The sequence below is a fragment of the Brachyistius frenatus genome, unplaced genomic scaffold (genome assembly GCF_029030835.1).
Source record: "Brachyistius frenatus isolate BFR_SWC_R1_liver_20210118 unplaced genomic scaffold, ASM2903083v1 Contig_217, whole genome shotgun sequence".
Classification (NCBI taxonomy): domain Eukaryota; kingdom Metazoa; phylum Chordata; class Actinopteri; family Embiotocidae; genus Brachyistius; species Brachyistius frenatus.
The window spans coordinates 425,324-444,862 of record NW_027210816.1 but is presented as its reverse complement, the minus strand read 5'-3'; the positions used below and the strand labels follow the sequence as shown (position 1 = coordinate 444,862).

The 19,539-nt window shown below is 40.3% G+C and overlaps 1 protein-coding gene across 4 annotated transcripts in view; it reads right to left on the bottom strand.

Moving 5' to 3' along the window:
- Positions 1 to 1,583: 1,583 nt before the first annotated feature.
- Positions 1,584 to 19,539, bottom strand: part of slc4a11 (solute carrier family 4 member 11) — a 96,472-nt gene continuing 78,516 nt past the window's right edge. For all 4 annotated transcript variants that reach the window (XM_069719567.1, XM_069719569.1, XM_069719568.1 and 1 more), the window contains 9 exons: positions 17,903 to 18,035; positions 16,831 to 16,904; positions 14,858 to 15,086; positions 14,394 to 14,500; positions 11,667 to 11,832; positions 9,720 to 9,893; positions 7,314 to 7,509; positions 5,406 to 5,575; positions 1,584 to 3,741 (listed from right to left, as the gene is read on the bottom strand). In XM_069719567.1, the coding sequence (XP_069575668.1) occupies positions 3,675 to 3,741; positions 5,406 to 5,575; positions 7,314 to 7,509; positions 9,720 to 9,893; positions 11,667 to 11,832; positions 14,394 to 14,500; positions 14,858 to 15,086; positions 16,831 to 16,904; positions 17,903 to 18,035 (1,316 nt within the window). In that variant the 3' untranslated portion in view covers positions 1,584 to 3,674. The remainder of the gene's footprint in view (positions 3,742 to 5,405; positions 5,576 to 7,313; positions 7,510 to 9,719; positions 9,894 to 11,666; positions 11,833 to 14,393; positions 14,501 to 14,857; positions 15,087 to 16,830; positions 16,905 to 17,902; positions 18,036 to 19,539) is intronic.

Below are 19,539 nucleotides of genomic sequence, written 5' to 3'. Positions count from 1 at the left end.
ATTATTGGATTTATTGTGTGCGAGATTGACATTTCATCCTGAAGGTGGTGCAGGAGGAACATGTCAGAATTAAAAAATAAAATAAAATAAAAAATTCAATCCCAGAGGATTTCCACAATCAGTTAAATCACAGTCAAGTCATTCAGATTGTGGTATTTTGACGAACAAATAGAGAAACAGTTTCCAGTTGGGTTTTCAGTTGAGAGAAACCAGTAACTGATAACCCTTTAAACGTTTTTATTTTTAGGGTCATGTGATACTGAAAATTTCACTCCTGAGACCCAACAATATTTTTTCTGAATGTCAATTTTGTTAAAACGCAATCATCTTTACAAAAATTCTGCCTAAAGAAAGGACACAATTTGGACTTAAAGCGGGAACTAAAGACTGAAAACAAGAGGAGGATGTGAGCCGACATAAATACTACTCATTCTTGGTTTACAGCCACATTTTGATTGATGCGTTTTGACTTCCAGTGACAGCTATTCCTAGAGTGGATTGATTTCCACAGTAAGCTTTACACATGCAGTAATTGCACTGTAAATGCACTGAACTATTTACACCCTCATGCAGCACGGTATATCGGATTGAAGGTGGAGCTACGATTAAAAAAAAGGAATTCATATAAAATTATTATGAAAATCTGGTCAGTGATTCAGATTTTTGTTTTAATGGATCAACAGTGAAAACAATCCCACACAAATATTTACATCACTACTACTTTTTATTTGGCAAACAGCTTGAGATAGTCTCTCTTTTTCAGTGTACAGTATATATATATACTATAGGAAACCAACACATTCTGTTTGATAACCATTTTTTTTTTTTATCTCTTTTTTTTTTTACATATTACAGCTTACAAATATAGCTGATCTTTTTGACAAAAATTACAGATTCTGTTTGACACCTAAATTAGTATGCTATATAAAAACCCACACGTCATACATTCATGATTAGAAAAAGTAGGCTATATGAAATCAGGAACGGAAAAGAAAAAGAAAAAAACAAAACACCACTGTACGCAATTTTCAAACAAATCCAATTAGGAGCAGGAGGAGGAGTCAAGGTTTCACAAACGGAGTAAGAGTATGTCTTTCAATCCGATATCAAGTCCTCTGAGAGAAGCTTGCTGCTATTCCAAAATCATCGGTACGGTGAGGATATGGAGGAACAACAGCACTGTCACGTAAGAAGAAGAATCTGTAAATTTCTGTACTCGGTCCAAAGTTAGAAACTAATATCTTTCGCCGTGGATTATAATGGATAGTTGATAAAAACTAAACTTTGCATTGCAAACTGTACATATTACTTTATACCTCCACAATCTCTTTCTTCGCTCACCAGTGCTGTCTTAAGGCTTATAGTCCAAGGATTATGCAAATGCTGCCGAGCTTTCCTTCTCATCTGCTTAAAATTGGACATCTTTCTCACATCTGTAAGACAAAGTTGAACAGAACTGCATGAGGGAGCTGCCATTTTTGAAATTGGGGAAAAAGCAACGAAAACCCAAATAAATTCTTTGACAGGCAAACTAAAAAAAAAAATTAAAAAAAAATTCTCTCTCTCTCTCTCTTCTTGATGTGTGAAATAATTGAATCAGCAAAGAGCAGCTTTTGTACTGACTGAAAGGTTGCTGGGAAAACCCGGATCTCACCAGTGAACTTCTGTTTTTATACACAGTATTGCTGAATATTGAGCGGTTGCATTTATTTGTGATGAGAAGTTACTGTTGGACATGACAACTTTTTTTTCAAAGTTTTTTTTTCTCCTGTAGGATTCATGTCCATTGGTATCACATTGTATTAAAAAAAAAAACAACAACCAAAAACCAGTTGAGACATGCTTTAAGCAAACCAGTGCTTAGAAATTGTCTTTTTTTTTTTTTTTTTCTTTCTTTCTTTTTGAAGTGTAGATAACAAGATAAATCTCTCCAGACGTCTGGATTATTACATGACAACGTTTGCAAGCACTGATCTAATCATAACATCTAAATAGAAAAACAAGACCGGGTTATTCTAAAACTTCCTTGAACACTGCTTCACAAAGAGGAAAATGTGAAAAAAAAAAAAGGATGCATTTTGTTGAATCCAAAGCTCTCAAATCTCTATATATGTATTTTTTTTTTTTTATATCTCTAGCTTGACTCCCGTCTGTACTCGCAGCGCACCAGAACTGTAGGACGCTGACATGGAGCTGGAAGGGACTTTGATATGTAAACACTGTGGCAGAGCCGGAACGTAAGACGAACACTCAAAAGTACAAGAATCTGAAAACTGTGGAATGGAAAGGAGATTTCCAATTCAGGGTAAACACACAAAATTATGATAAATAAATATTCTATTTCAATTTGACCTATAATCTCTTTTTTTTTTTTCTTTTTTTTTTTTTTTTTGGTATATTGCCATAATATATTCTGCTATATTTATAATTTGATAAAGACTTTAACTATATGTTTTGGTTTGTGCTGTCATTCTAAATAATTACATTTAATATATACCCGTGGAATGTGTTTTTTTTTTTAAATTTATTTATCTGAGCACTTAAATTCCACCTTCAAAATATAATGAGGTCTTATAAAGAGCTGAGGATGAAGAACAGATTAGTACTGACACGCACACGCGCATACATACACACACTCACACACGCGCACACACACACACACACACCTTTTTTTTTTTTTTTCCTCTTTTTAACGAATGCTGACGTTTGCTGGAATGACCGAGAAACTAAATACAAACGAGTGTCCTTCAGGGAGAAAATGGGGGAGGGACGGGGAGGAGGGGGGCAACCGGAGCTAAAAGGTTGCAGGAATGTGAAGGTTTGAACACCGCACGATGAAAGACGTACAAAAGGGAACGGTGTTCTTTACAGTGGCCTGAATGCAGCGTTCTTACCTGGAAAAGTATTTGAAGTTCTCACCCCTTTAGCAGTATAAAAACACAACGCGAGAGACAAAAATAACGGTTTTGTTCGTGCAAACGTGTCGTTACACCTCTCTAAGTACAACGCAATGAACACTGGCAGCAATTTTTTGTTTTTTTACACAATATTATTAAGCACTTTTTACCCACAGGTTGGAAACACAGCCGTGCACACTGCACTGAGGATAATGTAAAGCTTCACCATACATAGTAAAGGTGTGAGAGGAGAACACGGAGGTATATGGCACCGCACGATCTGACGGGAGGGGTGGGGGGGGGGGGGGGGTCGAACAGAGGGGGGAACAGGGAGTTCTGGACGGTCCTGTTGTGTTTTTTGTTTGTTTGTTTGTTTGTTTTTTGTTGTTTTTTTTTCCCTCAGAGAGATGGTCAGTTCACATTTTGGAAAAAAGTATTCCCCACAAAACTCTCTTCTCTCTTTCTCGTGCGACTTCCCCACATTTCCAGTGCTTCACCTGTAAGAATGTTCTCATCAGATACAAAAAATCAAAACAGTCAATTATTTCTCCTTTTTGCTTCCGTACAGTTTTGCATTGAAAAATATGTTTTTGTTCATCTTTCTCTCTTTCTTTCTTTCACTCTTTCTTTCCTTCTCTCTCTTTCTCTCTCTCTCTCTCTCTCTCTTTCTTTCTTTCTTTCTTTCTTTCTTTCTTTCTTTCTTTCTTTCTTTCTTTCTTTCTTTCTTTCAACTCCAGACGTCCCTTCGTGGATCCGGAGCTGGTTTTCCGTCTGTAGCTACATGTGTTGGGCATCCATTATGTCCAAGTATTTGGCCTCAATGATATGAGGGAGCACGTTGTTCCTAAACACAAAGCAGACATGATTTATGTCAGTCGTTGCTTGTTGGGCAAGAAATGAGAAAGAAACACATGAAAAAAAAAAAACCAAAAAAAAACCCCAACAACAACAAAGAAGCAACAAAACTTCAGATCAGATGAGATTGATCACTTCCTTCTTGGTAGGACCGGTGAACAGGAGAGTGTCTGATGTACCACGTATGCACGAAGGCAGCAGAGACGTGGTGATGCTGTGTAAATCTGCAGCTGACCTTCATGAAGGTTTTTGTTTTAAAAAGCTGCTGATTCGACTTCCCGGTCATTTTAGAGGATGTAGTTTGTGCTTCTGTTAACGTGTGCTGTGTTATGTGCAAAGATGTTTCTATTATTTAACTTACACTCACTGATAAATCATTTCATGCAGTAACAGATGGTATCGGTTTTTAGCTAAAAACCTGCCACTAAGCAAGAAAATCCTACTTGGTACTCAGAAATCTGAGATCATCAGGTTGACAAATGATTTTTATTTGAAATACTGTAAAATGTTGACAGATGTTGAGGCTGCAGATGTTTTGTTTTTGTTTTTCTCGGAAAAAAATTTGATTTACCACCTCAGAGTCATCTGCCTTCATCCATATCTGTCCAGAGTTATATAATATACTGAATGTAGTGAAGACTTTGAAGGAATTCGGCCAATAAGAGTGATTCTGAGAGAACACAAAGTTGTTGCCATGGCAGCAGATGATGCTTCAAATATGGATGCTGCCGCAAAGAAGCTGCAGTTTCTAAAATGTTGATGCTCCGCACACAAACAAATCGATAAAATCAGCATGAGTTTCAAGAAGGACGCTCAAGATTAGAGTCACACATCCAGTATCTGACCACGTGTTAAAATACAGCCACCATCTCTCCTCCATAACGCCGTTACGACGCTGAATGATGGACAGAGAAGAAGTGTTCGTGCAGAACGTTTTGATGTCAAAGTAAAGACCTTTTGGAGACAGTATCCAAGGTGTTCCCGAGATATCTTAAGACCCAAGAGACAAACCCGAAAACATAATGTCTCTGGAACGCAGGCGACGCATGCACCAACTCGCAAACACTCTGCTGATGCGGCAAATTTATGAACAAACCAATCTGAACCACCGATGTGACGTCATCACCGGATAATTTGAGTCGGGTATTTAATCAGGCTTCGAATGAATGTCAACCAATCACAATACATGTATAATCAAACTAAACCATCCCCCCCAAAAAACAAAAACAAAACGTTCAGTGTCTTCTAACTGGTGAGTTTTTCCTGTGAATCTACTAATATAACAATGTTTGACATTCATCTACTGTTACTAGTGCAACTGTTGTTTTAGTAAGAAATGAACTGCAGCTCAAAATGTTTGCATCTCCTCTGAGCACAAACACATTACAAACCTCACAACAAACTGTAAAAATGAAGAAAACTGTCTACTTCATTAAGTCTACTTCTTGTCGCGGTGCTGAGAGAGATCTGTGGGAGGTTTTTTTTTTCCAGCGGGAGACCGAAACATCTCCACAAACTTCACTGTAATTAAAGCGTGTTTCCACCCAGCCTCAGATTCAGGTCAGGACTCGATGCCTGCTGAATGTCACCCCGGTTTTTTAAAAAGCACTCGAGAAAAAAACATTTTCTGCGCCAAAGTGGCCTCGGTCGTACCTGATTGGGATTAGGAGGATCATGAGCAGAGGGAAGATCATCTTCATGTACGGTATCGGGTACATGCCAAACGTACACAGCACCAGCAGCTGCATCATCTGCAGGAAGGTGAAGTAGTGGATCTTCCTCTGGGGCACTTTGCGGATGTAGTGGGTCGGTGGGTAAGATGTCTGCGGGAGGCGACGGGATCAAAGCAGATTAAAATACAATCTCCCCCGGGGCTCTTTTTCTCCCCGCCGTCCCCGGGTCTCCTGCAGCCTTAAAAGCGATGACTCAGGCTACGAAGGGCAGTCTGGGTTTAGATCATAAAGCACTTAGTTTTCTTATAATAAAGTATAACACACGTATTTATAGCATCAGAGGTCTTCCTGCGCGACTGCGTGAGTCGGAGCTGCTGATATTATTCTAAACCTGCAGCAGGCACGATTTATTTTGGTAAAAAAAAAAAAAAAAAAAAATTGACTTTCCAGTCTTGAGAGGAGCCGCGACAAAAACAAACTCTCCTCCTCCAACTGATCTGATGTCAGCGAGGAACCTTTCCCAACAACTACAGTTTATCAATCAAAAACCACTGCGTCGCTCCGCCCAGAAAAAAACCAAACACGATGTCACCGTCTTGGTTACTACCTGCAGTTCTTTTGGAAACGTGACTCATCAGATCGGGATCCTCCACAGCTGAGGCCTGAAAATGTCTCTCTACCAACTAAATTCACTTCATGTGAAGAACTGAAGCGTCACAGAGGAGAAGTACTTCGTTTTATGAAGACTTTATTCAAATTATTGTTATTTCATTAAATAAAGTTAGGTTGAGAAATAAAACTGCAGAAAAACATGATACAAAATGATTCTTAAACATAAATAATTTTTTTACATTTTGTAAAAAATGTCTTTGTTTACCCTTATATCATAAAAAAATACACGACTTGCCAATGTTTTTTTTTTCTCTTGAATCGTTTAGTTTTATAAGCTAGAATAAAGCTTTTGGCTCTAAATTCTCCCTATTATATGATTTCTGACTTTTGTTTTCTTATGTATATATATATATCTACATATATATATATCTACATATATATATATACATAAGAAAACAAATATACCATTTAAATTTATATATTTATATATATACATAACTTTTAGATCTTTATTTATATACACATATATATACTTCTTAATTTATAGAAATTGTGTAAAAATGGGAGACTTTTTCTTTTTTTAAAGATTAAACAATAGAGTATTTTGATAGTTTTTTTTCCTGCTCAGCAACTAAAGTCTGAAAAATATGACCCCAATCATCATGTCTGCATATTGCTCTCATTATAATGCAGGCTTTCTGGGCATCTTAAATCTAAATGTTTTAAATCATTTCCTCACGCGGCCATTTGGGGGCGCCAGTGTGTGCCGTTACCAAGCGCAGTGGGCAATGGCAAAGCCTGGCTTTACCTCCTCACTGAGAGAGAGGGAAGGTTAAATCGGACACACGGGATGAGAGAAAACAACAGAGGAGGTTATTTTCGATGTTCTTTGTCATTTTTAAAAGTATAGTTCGAATTTGAGATCTTGTGTTTTAATCCTGCTGACCGTGTCGATGAAGGGTTCAGATGTCTCTTTCTGAGGCTGAAACCCCACACCAGAATAATAATAATAATAATAATAATGGTAATTTACAGGCTGATCTGTCTTAATTATCTAAACCCCGCCCACCCGGCACCGAGACCAGATTAAAACAAACACACTGGAAATTATATTTGCAAATGTTATTTGACTCGGGTCTGGTCCTCCAGAACTGGGCACGCACTCAACTGTTTGATCTGCAGAGCCATATGGGCGCACGCACACACACACACACACACACACACACACGCGCACACGCGCACGCACGCACACGCACGCACGCACGCACTCCCTCACCTGCTCCTTGAGGAGGAGAGCCATGCGGTCGCACATCTGGTTCCCGTCGATGGAGGTGAGGGCGATGTAGAGGAAGAGGCCGTACAGGACCGGTTTGGGGATCCACTGCAGCGGGACGGGCAGCAGCAGCACCGACACGCCGATGAAGATGTTGGCAGCCAGAGACGTCAGCCGGGTCTCCTTCACCTGGACGATGCTGAGGGCGCACGCACACACACATAATATGAATGTTTACTGGAAAGCCCACAATTGTTTCATACAATGCGACAGACAACATATTTTCTGGGAATTTCTTATCAATGTTGGAGCACATTTTCCATTTTATAAAAAAAAAAAAAAAAAAAACCTCAGGATTTTCCAGAGTTTAAGAAAAAAAAAACCGCATAAAAAGATTTCTGCTAAACCGATTTAAGTGTTGTTTTTTTCTGACTATTGACCCTCTGCTATTTATTTCTCATTTTAATACTAAAACTACATTAAAATGAACCGATCTTTTATTAATACATACAGCAGCTAGAATCTGCATTCATATCTAAATTGGTCTTAAAATATGATCTGATCTTCATCTAAGTTGCAATTATGAACAGAGACAAAGTATTTGAACTAATAACACACAAATTGTTGGATTGTCCACACTCTGGGTATTGAATTCCAACATTCATGGTGAAGGTTGGAAAAAAAAAAAAAGGTGTGGAAACCCAGAGGCTAAAAGCAAACTGGAAGACCAAATCAGTGGAGGAAGAATGAGAGGTGACAGTTGGAGCGAAACTGACTGATAAGAAACATTTTGATTTTGCACCAGCAGGTGTAAACCACGCCTTCAAAAACGAACCTTTCAAACACGAATTGTTGATTCGGTGAGAGGCGATTCGACATAAATCAGTTCACAGTTAGACAAACTGTCCATGAATGGAGACAATTCAGTTCTGCTGCTACTCTTCCTGGAAGTTGAAGGTGGTTAACAGCTTAATTAATGAGTCATAAATCTCAGTCCCTGGTGGCATTAAAGCACAACGTTCACCGCTGCAGAGGAAGCCGCGGCTCTCCATACACCTGAGGGTTTACCAAGCAGCGCGTCAACGCTCGTTGGAACATGTTCAGTGGTCTGATGAGACTGTGGGTCTTCGGGGAGGAACCTGCAGCACTGTGCATGTGGCGTTTATAAAAAAAAAAAAAAAAAAAATTAAAAAAAAAAAGGGGGGGGGGGCTGCATACCAACATGAAAATATCATCCCAGAGGTGAAGCACGGTGAAAAGAAGCATCACAGTTTTTGTTTTGCAACGAAGTAAGTCCACCTTTGTTGTTTCGCCTGGAGCCGCGAACCGTTCACGTCAGACTTCACAGAACACAGCTGAGCTGAAGCAGTTTTAAAAAGAGAGAATTGGTCCAGAAGGTTCCTCTCGAACGTGATGCGGGTCTGATCTGCAGCAGTTTGAGGTTATTGCTGCCGGAGGAGACTGTTCATAAATCCAGGGTTTCCCTCACTTTTTACACCGGAGGATTCAGTACAACAACAACAACAACAAAAATTTGAATAATTGTTGGTGTGTTAGTAGCTGGAGCACGTTGTGTCTGTTTACACTTCTGATTTTTTTAAATAAAGATCAGATCGCATTTAATGGTCAATTAATGCGGAAAACCAGGACATTGCATCGTCGCATATTTTTTTTCGAGGGACTGCGTGTATCCTCTCTGGACCTATCTCTAAACAAGCAGCTCAAAATGCTTTAAATCTATTTAGACTTGCACTTACGTCACTTTTATTTATTTCTCTTTATGTTCTTCTTTCTCTTTTCAAATCCTTCTTGTATGTGTTATTATTTATGCTTTTATTTTGAAATACTTCCTGATATTCTGCTCTTGAAAGATGCAGTAGAAATAAATTCATTTTCAAAGTGGTGAAGTATTAAAAAAAAAAAACACTAGAAAACACAGCTTACAATAATAAAACTTTGACAAATTATCCTGACCAGTCCGAGTAGGAAATTTGAAATCATAATTTCCAGTCATATACATACTTTTCTCCACCTAATGTCTCTAATTAGATCCTGCTCTTATATAAAACTGCCCCCTGTGCCCCATTTATCACCCTCCACTCATCCTGAATATACGCAAAAACTATAATTTTGCACAGATCTGTGCGGTCGGAGTGATGAACTTAATCCTCTCATCTTCTCAAAACTCTCTCACCTCTCGCACCCGGAGAGAAAACCGTCGGCTCCACAGTAATCATGCAATCAAGGAGATGAGCACGGTACAGTAGCCCGCGACTCGAAATTACAGTCGGCACGCGCTCTGAAGACGACCTTTAATTGAGCATCTGATTAGCAGCGGCGGCGGTGGGAAGGGTGTGTGTGTGTGTGTGTGTGTGTGTGCGTGCGTGCGTGCGTGCGCGTAAAACTCACGTCTCGTAGAGGTGCCCGCCTTCCACGCGCTGCTCCACGAACGCCAGCTGGCGCACGTGGAGGGTGGAGTGAGGGAAGGCGGCGTGCATCCAGGGCAACCCCAGCACCGACATCATGATGTTGATGAGGCCGGAGAGCATCAGGTCCCAGTGATACGCCGTTCCCTTCAGCAGCCTGAGGACACGCGCGACGCTCACACTCAGTGCAGCACGACAACGGAAACATTCACGCACATTGACCCGAGGTCATTTCCACGCACGGACGGAGACGTGAAGGAAAAAAAATCTGCGTACAGTAATATTCACAAGGTAGCGCATGTGACAGACAGACAGACAGACAGACAGACAGACAGACAGAGAGACACACACACACGCACGCACAAAGGCCAGCGGTCTCCTAAGGTCAGCGACGCCCTTCAACAAAACCTGAACAAACTCCCCTCACACGTTCCGATAATTCTTCTCATGCAACGTTCGAGATAACTCGCGGACGTGTTGCCCATTTTGTCACGTGTTCGTACAAAAAAAAAAAAAAAAAAAAAAAGAGTATAAATCAATAATGTCACTGACGATGAGGTCATCGCTGTAACTTTACCTAACAGCACGACAGCGACCTTTATGATGACACGACGTTTTTCGCTGTTGTTGTTGCTCGTGTTAGTGAAGGATCACTGCCATGCATCTTCTGGGATGTTTGCAGGGACAATAGCAGAGCTGTGTGTGTGTGTGTGTGTGTGTGTGTGTGTGTGCGCGTGTCTTTTCCCTCCAACTATAAACATGTTGAGTGAAGGTAGACTCCTGTCTGCAGCAGCCGCTGTGTAATGAAATATATGCCTGATCAGCAGCTGACGTGACCTTGAACGTGACACCGGCGCTGCTGGATGCTTTAAATCACGCTGGATTTACAGAATTTCAGAGCATTAAGTCGAACTGAGCGAAAGACAGTTTCATTAGTGAAGAAGCATTTATTTTATTCTCGTTCATTTCCCCGCGACTGCATCATCTCTCACGTCAGCTTTAAGGTTAAAAGTTCGTTGCTCGAGATTCATCTGCATGATGAGGACAGACGTTTTGAATAAATAAGTGATGCAATCAAAGAGCTGCGCAGGTGGAAGAAAGTTGAAAAGCATCTTACTTCAAAACAGAAGAAAAAGATGTACGACGCACTGACAACAGCACAAAAAATACAAAAAGCAAAGCTGCAACAGAAATAGCTGCGACTGCTTGTCCGTTTTTTGTGTGTGACAAAGTTAACCGTGTTTTCTACTCTTAAATCTTAAAATGACATGCTTTTGTTTTTAAATTAGCGTGATTTAAGAAGTATTTTCGGAATTATTTTTTTTGTGCACAAAATTAAAAACAGTTAAGTAGTCTTTGAAAATAGTTGAAGAGATCAAGAAAATCGGTTTTCTTTTAATCTTACAGTTAGCTCTTAGGCTATTTGCCTTCTGGTGAATTTTTCCTTGTTTTGCAGCAGACATTTAGACCCAATTAAATTTCTGTCCAGCCTGAAAGTCCATCATTACAGATTTTCTCTGTGGGGCCGCTGGACGGTCGTTGGCTCTTAATTTGTCAGTACGATGCAGATTTAGAAGAAACGGGGTGAAAGCTTCGTGTTTTGGCTCTGAGGCTTCGGAGCTCCCCGACTGTGACGTTTTGACTCGGATGTCAAGTTTTCTGGCTCAGTTCATCCGGCCTCCCTAACAAGACCGGCAAATATCCGGCCGCGGCGGTTACCAAAAGGGGGGTCGGCAGATCCTTAAAGGGTCCACGGGAGCTTTCTAAAGGGTCGCAGGAAGATCAAACGCACTAATCCCAAATTGCATCTTTGGTCCGATCGTCCTATTTTGAGAATAGACCGTTGCGCAGTTTAAATATGACTAACATGACGGAGATCATTAAATGGACGCTTCGTTAAACTCGTAAATGTCCGTGTATGAGACTCTACCTGTTCTCCGGCGCGTTGGTCAGAGACACGACGATGTTCTGGTCGATGAAGATGAGCAGGGCCAGGAGGAAGCCGAGGCCCATGGCGCTGACGACGTTCATGGCCGACAGACGCTCAAACGGAGCCACGTTGAAGATGGGCCGGTTGTGAACTTTAAACACCGGAACTGTTTCACAGCAAGAGAAGAAAAAAATAAAATAAAATATATATACAGACAAGTTTAAATTAATGTGTTCATTTAGAAAATGTTGCCTTCATATTTTTTTTGGAAGAACTAGTCGTGTAAAATTCCCTGGGATCCATCATAACAAACACTCCTGTCTCTCAAACACTCACGATGACTCATGTTTTCACACCAATAATTATTTCCTTAAAGCGGCTGGATATTTTTCAAATGCTGCGCATCTCATTTAACACTGTATCCTGCTGAATTAAGTGCAGTTGGTTAAATTTAGGGAAAAGAAATGACAATACAATAATGGCTCTATTATCTTATGACTTATTGTCTCTGGAGGTAAAAGGAACAGAAAATTGGCCCGGGCACTTAAAATTAAAATTCACTCGAGGCGTTTTGGCGCTCGCCTCTGCGTTTCTATGTCGACCCCTGGAGAACAGCTGCTGCCTTGGCAACAGTGAATGGGGGACTCAAAATGATGCTAAACAATGGAGAATAAAAACTGAGAATCTCCAATGTGTTTTGGCCTGTGCCTTGATTAATGAACATAAAAAGACAATAAAGGCACCAAATAAGTGGAGCCGTGCGGTTAGAAAGGCTGATTTGGAAGTTAAAAGTTTGCAAACAAAACACATGCGTACATATTTATTTAGAGCAAAGGCTTAAAGTGACATGTTCCTAAAGACAATAAAAAAATTTAAAAAAAAGAGTTCACAGGTCCACCTCATTAAACCAGCATTATCTATGTACGGTGTTCAAATAAACCTCTAACAGACGTACAGATGCTGAAATCAGTCCTTTTATTCAGTCACTTTTTCCACCACTTAACACTCAAGCAACACGGCAGCTGCTAAACACTTCATCGCTTATTAGGAAGCTGTGAGAGAACACACTGTGTGCCTGCGAGGTCACACAGTATTGTCAAGAGGAAGGAATTATTCCGGGGCGTCAAAGTAAAAAATCTGTTCCTGAAACGTCGTCGGGGACACGAATCTCCACTTAACGACTCATTAGTGCAAACATTTTTTTTTAAAAAGTGCACGAGTTTCAAGCCTGATCATAAAAATCATCCTATAATAATACAATCAGGAGTGTAAATCAGTTCATTTTGTGTCTTTTGTGACTCGTTTGAATGAACTGGACACCGACAGCAGCTCCGGTCGAGGAGCTTTACAGGAAACGATCCGTTAATCGTAGGGCGGGTCGATGAGAGAGGGTTGATGGTTTAGTCCCCGACTGTCACAACCTCCTTGAACCGTACCCGCTTCCAATCAAGGCCAAAACCTCTGCTGCCGTTCGTTTCTGAGTGTTTTGATCCAACTGGCATCGACAAACGTTTGAGTTTAATTCTGGCCTCTGACGAGCATCCGCGGCATCACGGACGTCACCGTGTTTAAAATCACCGGACAGAAAGTGACAGAAGAGACACGGTTCCTGACAAATTAAGTTGGGATAATTAAAGATAAATGCCATAATATAAACCTACAACATTGTTCAAATATTCAAAAGACTCATAAGTTTCAAGATGCGTTCAAATTAAGAAATAATGAGTCGTTCAAAGGAGATCTTTGTAATAGGAATTCAGAGTGGAGCCAGCTGTCTCTCCCATTCATGTAACTGTATGGAGTAATAGATCATGAATGGAGTCAGTGTGACAGTCGTTGTAATCACTTATTATTGTTAATATTTGAACGAGTTTGTGTTTTAGACAACTGTACCTTTAATTATTGACTGAATATATCTGAAACATATTTAAAAAAAAAAAAAAAAGCTTCATGCACAAACACATTAACCAATAACCTCTCTATAGCCATTCTCAGATACATCTTACTCGTTAAAATGACCAAACCGGAACTGGAAATCATCATTCATGCATTTAAATTCCCTTTTCACCTTCCTTCAAGTCATGTTTGGTCCAAAATCCTGCAGCGAGGCTGTTGACTCAGTTCATCACACCCATTTCATCCTCTCTTCCCCAGTTCCTCATCAGGTTCAGGATCCAGCTTAAAGTCCTGTTTTTTTTCCCCCTCCAGAGCCTTCCATGGTCGGACTCAGAAGAATGTAACCGACCCGCTCCATCATTACCCACCTGTAGGTCACTCAGGTCTTCTGATCCGGGTTTACTGTACTTCCTGTCCCGCTCACTCGTTTAAAGACGAAAGGCCTTCAACAAAACCACTTTGGACACATCTATTTAAATTGCCCTTTGCCTGACCTCATTTTGTTTCGTGCTTGTTTTGTAATATTACTTCATTTCTAGTTTTTGGTATTGTTGTGAGACACTTTGTGGCATGTGAAAGGTGCTATATTAAATAAACTTGACTTACTTACACTGTGTATGACTTGTTACACACAATTTCTTCTTAAAGTGTAACGTCTGCTGCCTTAATGGCAGAATGATGAACCTCTCTTCGATTTAAAACTATTGAATCACAACTCTGGTTAAAACAAAATCCCTCACCCTATTTGTTGCACGGTGATAGATACACGCCGTGTGGTTTTATTAAGTGTGGAAAAGTGACCAGTTCAGCGAAGCAGCAAATGATACGTACGCTCGATGTCGCTGAAAACGTAGGAGCCGATGAAGGAGAAGAGGAGCACGGAGATGGGCAGCGCGCAGTCCGACAGCACCTCCCTCACTTTGGCATGCAGGAACGGACTGAGGGAGACAAATAACAGAGGAATACAATTACTGTGGACAAGACAAGGACAATGGCTGCAATCCTGACACCGCTTAAGTACCTCGGCCCGCCTTTTGCGTACACAATTGAATCCAGCTTTGAGGTTGATTTGATTACTGGGAGCAATCAGAAGTAGAATATTAATGCTTATTGAATCACCGGCTGCAGCAGAAAGCCCCGGCGGAAACTTGAGCTTCACGAGAGCCGTCTGGAAAGTTCCTGTCACTGTCGAGTCAAAGCCCGACTCAGCAGTATTCATCCAAGCCGGCAGCTCTCCCACCCCAACGCGATTTAAACGTTGCGGTGATTTATCGGCTCCGCGGCGCTGCACGTACCTCCTTTTGAATTGGTAGAGGGTGTAGCCCATCCATAACGTGCCGAGCATCAGCAGGAGGCAGAGGAGGGGCCTCTCCCGGGTGCAGTGGATGAGGGATTCAGGGAGGGCGTTGAGCGCCAGTCCCGCCGCCACCTCGCTCCTGTTTCCCCCCAGTGGGTCTCCGCCCAGAGGAAAGTCCTCCATGCTTCTGTTGGCCAGCGTCGGAGCGAGGTAGTACCTGTGAAAGACTGAGATCACATGCCCGGTGTTCAGATGGAAATAAAGAATATGTCTGAAGAAAGTGCACTTATTAAATGGCAACATGAACAATGATTATTGGATTCCTAATTAGAGGAAAACCCTGAAATCTTGCAAGAAGTCTCGTATGTGGCTTCAACAAATGTCCATCAAAAACTATTTGTATTGCAATTAATCCAGAAAAGACAAAGGCTGTAAATTGCGAAGGAGGGAAAAGAACTTCAAAAGTGAGATAAATCTGAGCTGAGCTTCGGCTCTGCTCTGAATCCTGATCACCTGGACTGTAAAACACTCGAGTTCACGTGCTCTATTCTTCTTCTGTTTCTGGACGTTTGGCTAAGACACACGATGCCACTGTTCCCTTTCCAAGCAGCAAAAAAAACAAAAAAAAACACAATAATTTAATAATTATCTAAAATAATGTCAGTGAGAAAGACGGGGCTGGATCTGGATCAGCTGTCAAACGATTGGAAACACTACAAACTGTAAGATTTTTTTTATCTCCGGGCTCTCGGCACCAGCTGCACCAGACTGTACATAAACCCCGACAAGAACTACAGTAGAAAGAAACAACCCACTGAAGGCCGGGGTTTTAAACTCTGTGGGAAGGAGTGATTTCACTACTATTATCAGTAAGAAAGAGGACACTTCTGTGTAAGAGATCCATAGAAGAAGACATCATTTCTGTCATCAGTTTTGATGAGGATTGCGTGACGTGACCTGCATGCAGCTCATCAAACAGGGAGAAAGTTATGCAGCAGGCAAAGTAGTACAGGAGACTGGATGTTTATATAAATATATATATATATATAATAATATATATGCACCCAAAATGTATTCATTTGTGCTACTGGAAAATATTTTGGATGAAAAGTGTCGACAAAATGGCACAGGTTAATGTTATGGTAATGGCACATGAGCTCCGAGCGTATTTTACAAATGGTTTCTGAAAATTGAACTACTGCACTGGCAATCTCCAAAACAGGAACGCGCTGCATTCAAAATAAATTACATTCTGCTATCGTCATCTCATTTTTGTGAAATTAAATTGTGTAAAATATTTATGATGGACTAAAATGAGGCGCGGTGCATACCAGGGAAGGTATAATATGGCTGCGGGAAAATCTGGATTGATTAATTTAGTACATAGTATCTCTCAAAGCCTCTCAATCTGCTGACCCACCGCAGTAACAAACACGTTATCTCTGTCTACACACAACGACACTCCTGGACGTTTATTCAGATCCACTGCAGGTCCAACCCACAACAGGAGGGACCGCTCGGATTAGATTAAATAACTAATCCTTCATTTGGGTCGGGAGTGTCGAGGAATGTTCTCGTGAATACTGGAAAATTACATCTGGCATTACAATAATGAAAACACACGGTGCGTGGGCACTAGATTTTTTTTAGAGGACAACAAAACTATTTGTCAGTTTTTAATCTGAATGATTAAATTACTAGATTTATAATTAGAATCTAAAAAAAAAAAAAAAAACACTTCTAATCTAGTGCGTCTTCTTTATTGTGTTTGAAAAGTTACAGGCTCGTCGTTGACCTGACAGCAGGCGTGTGCGGCATTACGACCGTCAGTCTGACTGATCCCAGCTGACTACGAGCATCAGTACGGCAGGAAGAGGCCTCGGTGAAGAGAAAAAGGTGAGACCGCAGAGATGTAAATAAGCCGCAGACCGAGCCGCAGGAACTCAGAAGAGACACCTGTCGCGAACTTACTTTTGACGGTTCCTTTCACGGCGTCGACTACAAACGCAATGGAAATGAAGAGGGCGATGACCTCCTCCGTCGACCTGGAGAACACACGACAGTCAGGACGGTTGTCGGGCAGTTCACTAAAACTAATAATACATTTTTTAAGAAGTCCACCTATATTGCTATATTTGTATATTGGTGGAAAGAAAAATCATGTTGTGCGAAGAACTGATGGATGAAGTTACTGAAATATATCAGAAAGATTGTATTTAACACATTTTTAAAAGAAAGTATGATTAACAGTTTGTATTACAATTTACATCTTTGTGCCTATTAAAAACAACTACAACACGACCTGCATGCTGATATATTAGAATTCTAGAAATAAATGGGACTCAGATATGCAAACCTTGTGCTGTAATGAAATATATGTGACTACAAAACAAACATGGGTTATTTATCTATGATATCAAACAAAAATCTTAATATAATAAGAACAACTCAAATCACAGTTTGTGTGCTTCCTTTCTTTGCAAAATTTTTCAGCGTGACTGAATTTAATTAACAACTTTATTTGACCTAATTGGTTGGAAAGGAACAGAAACACAGCACACTTATAAATACAAACTAAAAACAAGTGTTAAAATAAAACTAAATTAAAAATAAAATAAAACTAAATGGTTTCAAATAAAACAAATTCTCCTGATTGGTTGCTACGAGCTCATTTAACCTTGTCTTTGCAGGGTTGAGCTGAGAGACATATAAAGTTGTACTTGACTCTTTGTTGGTTTGGCTAAAAGGACGCTAAAAGGACTTCTTTAAAAAAAAAAAAAAAAAACTCTTTTCTGTTGCGTGCCAGTGAGTTTTTTTGGAATTAGTTTTCTATGTGTCAGAGAACGAAGCAGGTCAACAGCCAAAAGAAAATGTAAGAACTGATTCAATAAATTGGATTGTACGGAAAAGAAAAATAATGATCAATTTGAAAAAAAATGTGTGTGTGTGTGTGTGTGTGTGTGTGTGTGTGTGTGTGTGTGTGTGTGTGTGTGTGTGTGTGTGTGTGTGTGTGTGTGTGTGTGTGTGTGTGTGTGAGAAATACCTTTTGAAGAGCTTCATGAGCAGGCTGAGGTTGAAGATCCCTCCCAGGATGAGGAACAGGCAGTTCCATAAACCGATGCAGGCGTAGAAAGCCGGGAAGTCCAGGTTGTAGTCGTCACAGATTCCTCGGATCACTGCGGTGGAACGAACGAACACACGGACAGATACAGTGAATAAACACACATCAATTAATGAATGAATTAATGCGCAGCAGCAAAAGGTGACAGAAACAAAGTGAGGAAGGGTTCAATGCTTAAAAAGTCCTGTTTAAGAAATTGTATGCGAGAGCCAACAAGGAGCCAACAGAAGGAGACTGATCGATGCTGATTTAATCCACAAATAAAAAACAAACTGGGTTAATAAGGAGCAGTATTGATCATCTTTGTGTGCTCTGCAAACAGACATACCTGTCAACATTTAGGTTTTCAAATTATGAGAGTTTTCTTGTTTTTGTATTCTAAAATCAACCGGCAAATTTGCACCAGGAAGGCTGTCCTGCTCTGGCGCTTTGACAACACATGAGTTAGCCTGCTAATTATTTTAGCATTAAACCGGCCCTGCTGCCTGCTGCTGCACTCTCGAACCTTGAAGCGCGAATCGGGTCGCCAGGACGCGGCGACACGAAGGGTTGAAACTGTATATAGTGTGTGGCTTTGTGTGTGTAGTTACGTTTTATGGTTGTTGTTTTTTTTCTTACTTAAATCTGTATTTGTTATTCTAAAATATACAACATTTACAATAAACTTAACACACGACAAACGTATAAACACTGCCTGGGAAATACATTTCCTCTCCTCTTTCATACAGCTCTGTATATTTTTCCAAAGTTTTCTTTTGACGTCGCCAGCTTAAGTTTTGCATTCTGTCCATTTCCTCCACTTTTCATTTAGTTGTGCTTTAATTATACGTCAGTTTTTCCATCGAGTAGATTTCCGTATTTAGCTCCTTCTCCCATTTTTTTTTTACGTATTCAGTTGAATGTTTGTTATTAAGATTTAATCCTAGATATAGTGCATATATTATTCTTGTATTGCTTCCCTTATAAGCGTTCTTTATCATTTGGATGTTGCTATGGTTTCATAGATGATCTGGCAACCTGGGTATCATCAGACAAACATGTACAACTTCTGTGCGTGACGATGACTCAGATTACGAGTTTAACACAAGAAACAACAAAATTAGAGAAGATGGCCTTGAAATATGGAAGAAACCCAGGAAATATGAGAGTCGACAGGCATCACAGATGCTTTTAAAAACTTCTTTGCTACTAATAAAAAACTGAGGAAGAACTTTACTTTTCAGTCAACTTATACCAGAGACTGATTTTCTATACACACACACACACACACACACACACACACACACACACACACACACGCACGCACACGCACACGCACTACCAAAGAGAAACATAACATTTCATTCAGACACAAAAAGGACAAAAGAAGTGTAACGGCTTTGTTCGAACTGTTCAGTTGTAATCTCGAGCAGATTCGAGCGCAGATGAGTTACAACTTTACAAACAGGCCATTGTTCTGCTGCTGGAAATGTGCTCTAATTATCCCCCTGAGAATGTGCTTAGCCCAATTCTAACCCATTCACTTCAAAGATCATCACACCACAAACCCACAAACTCGG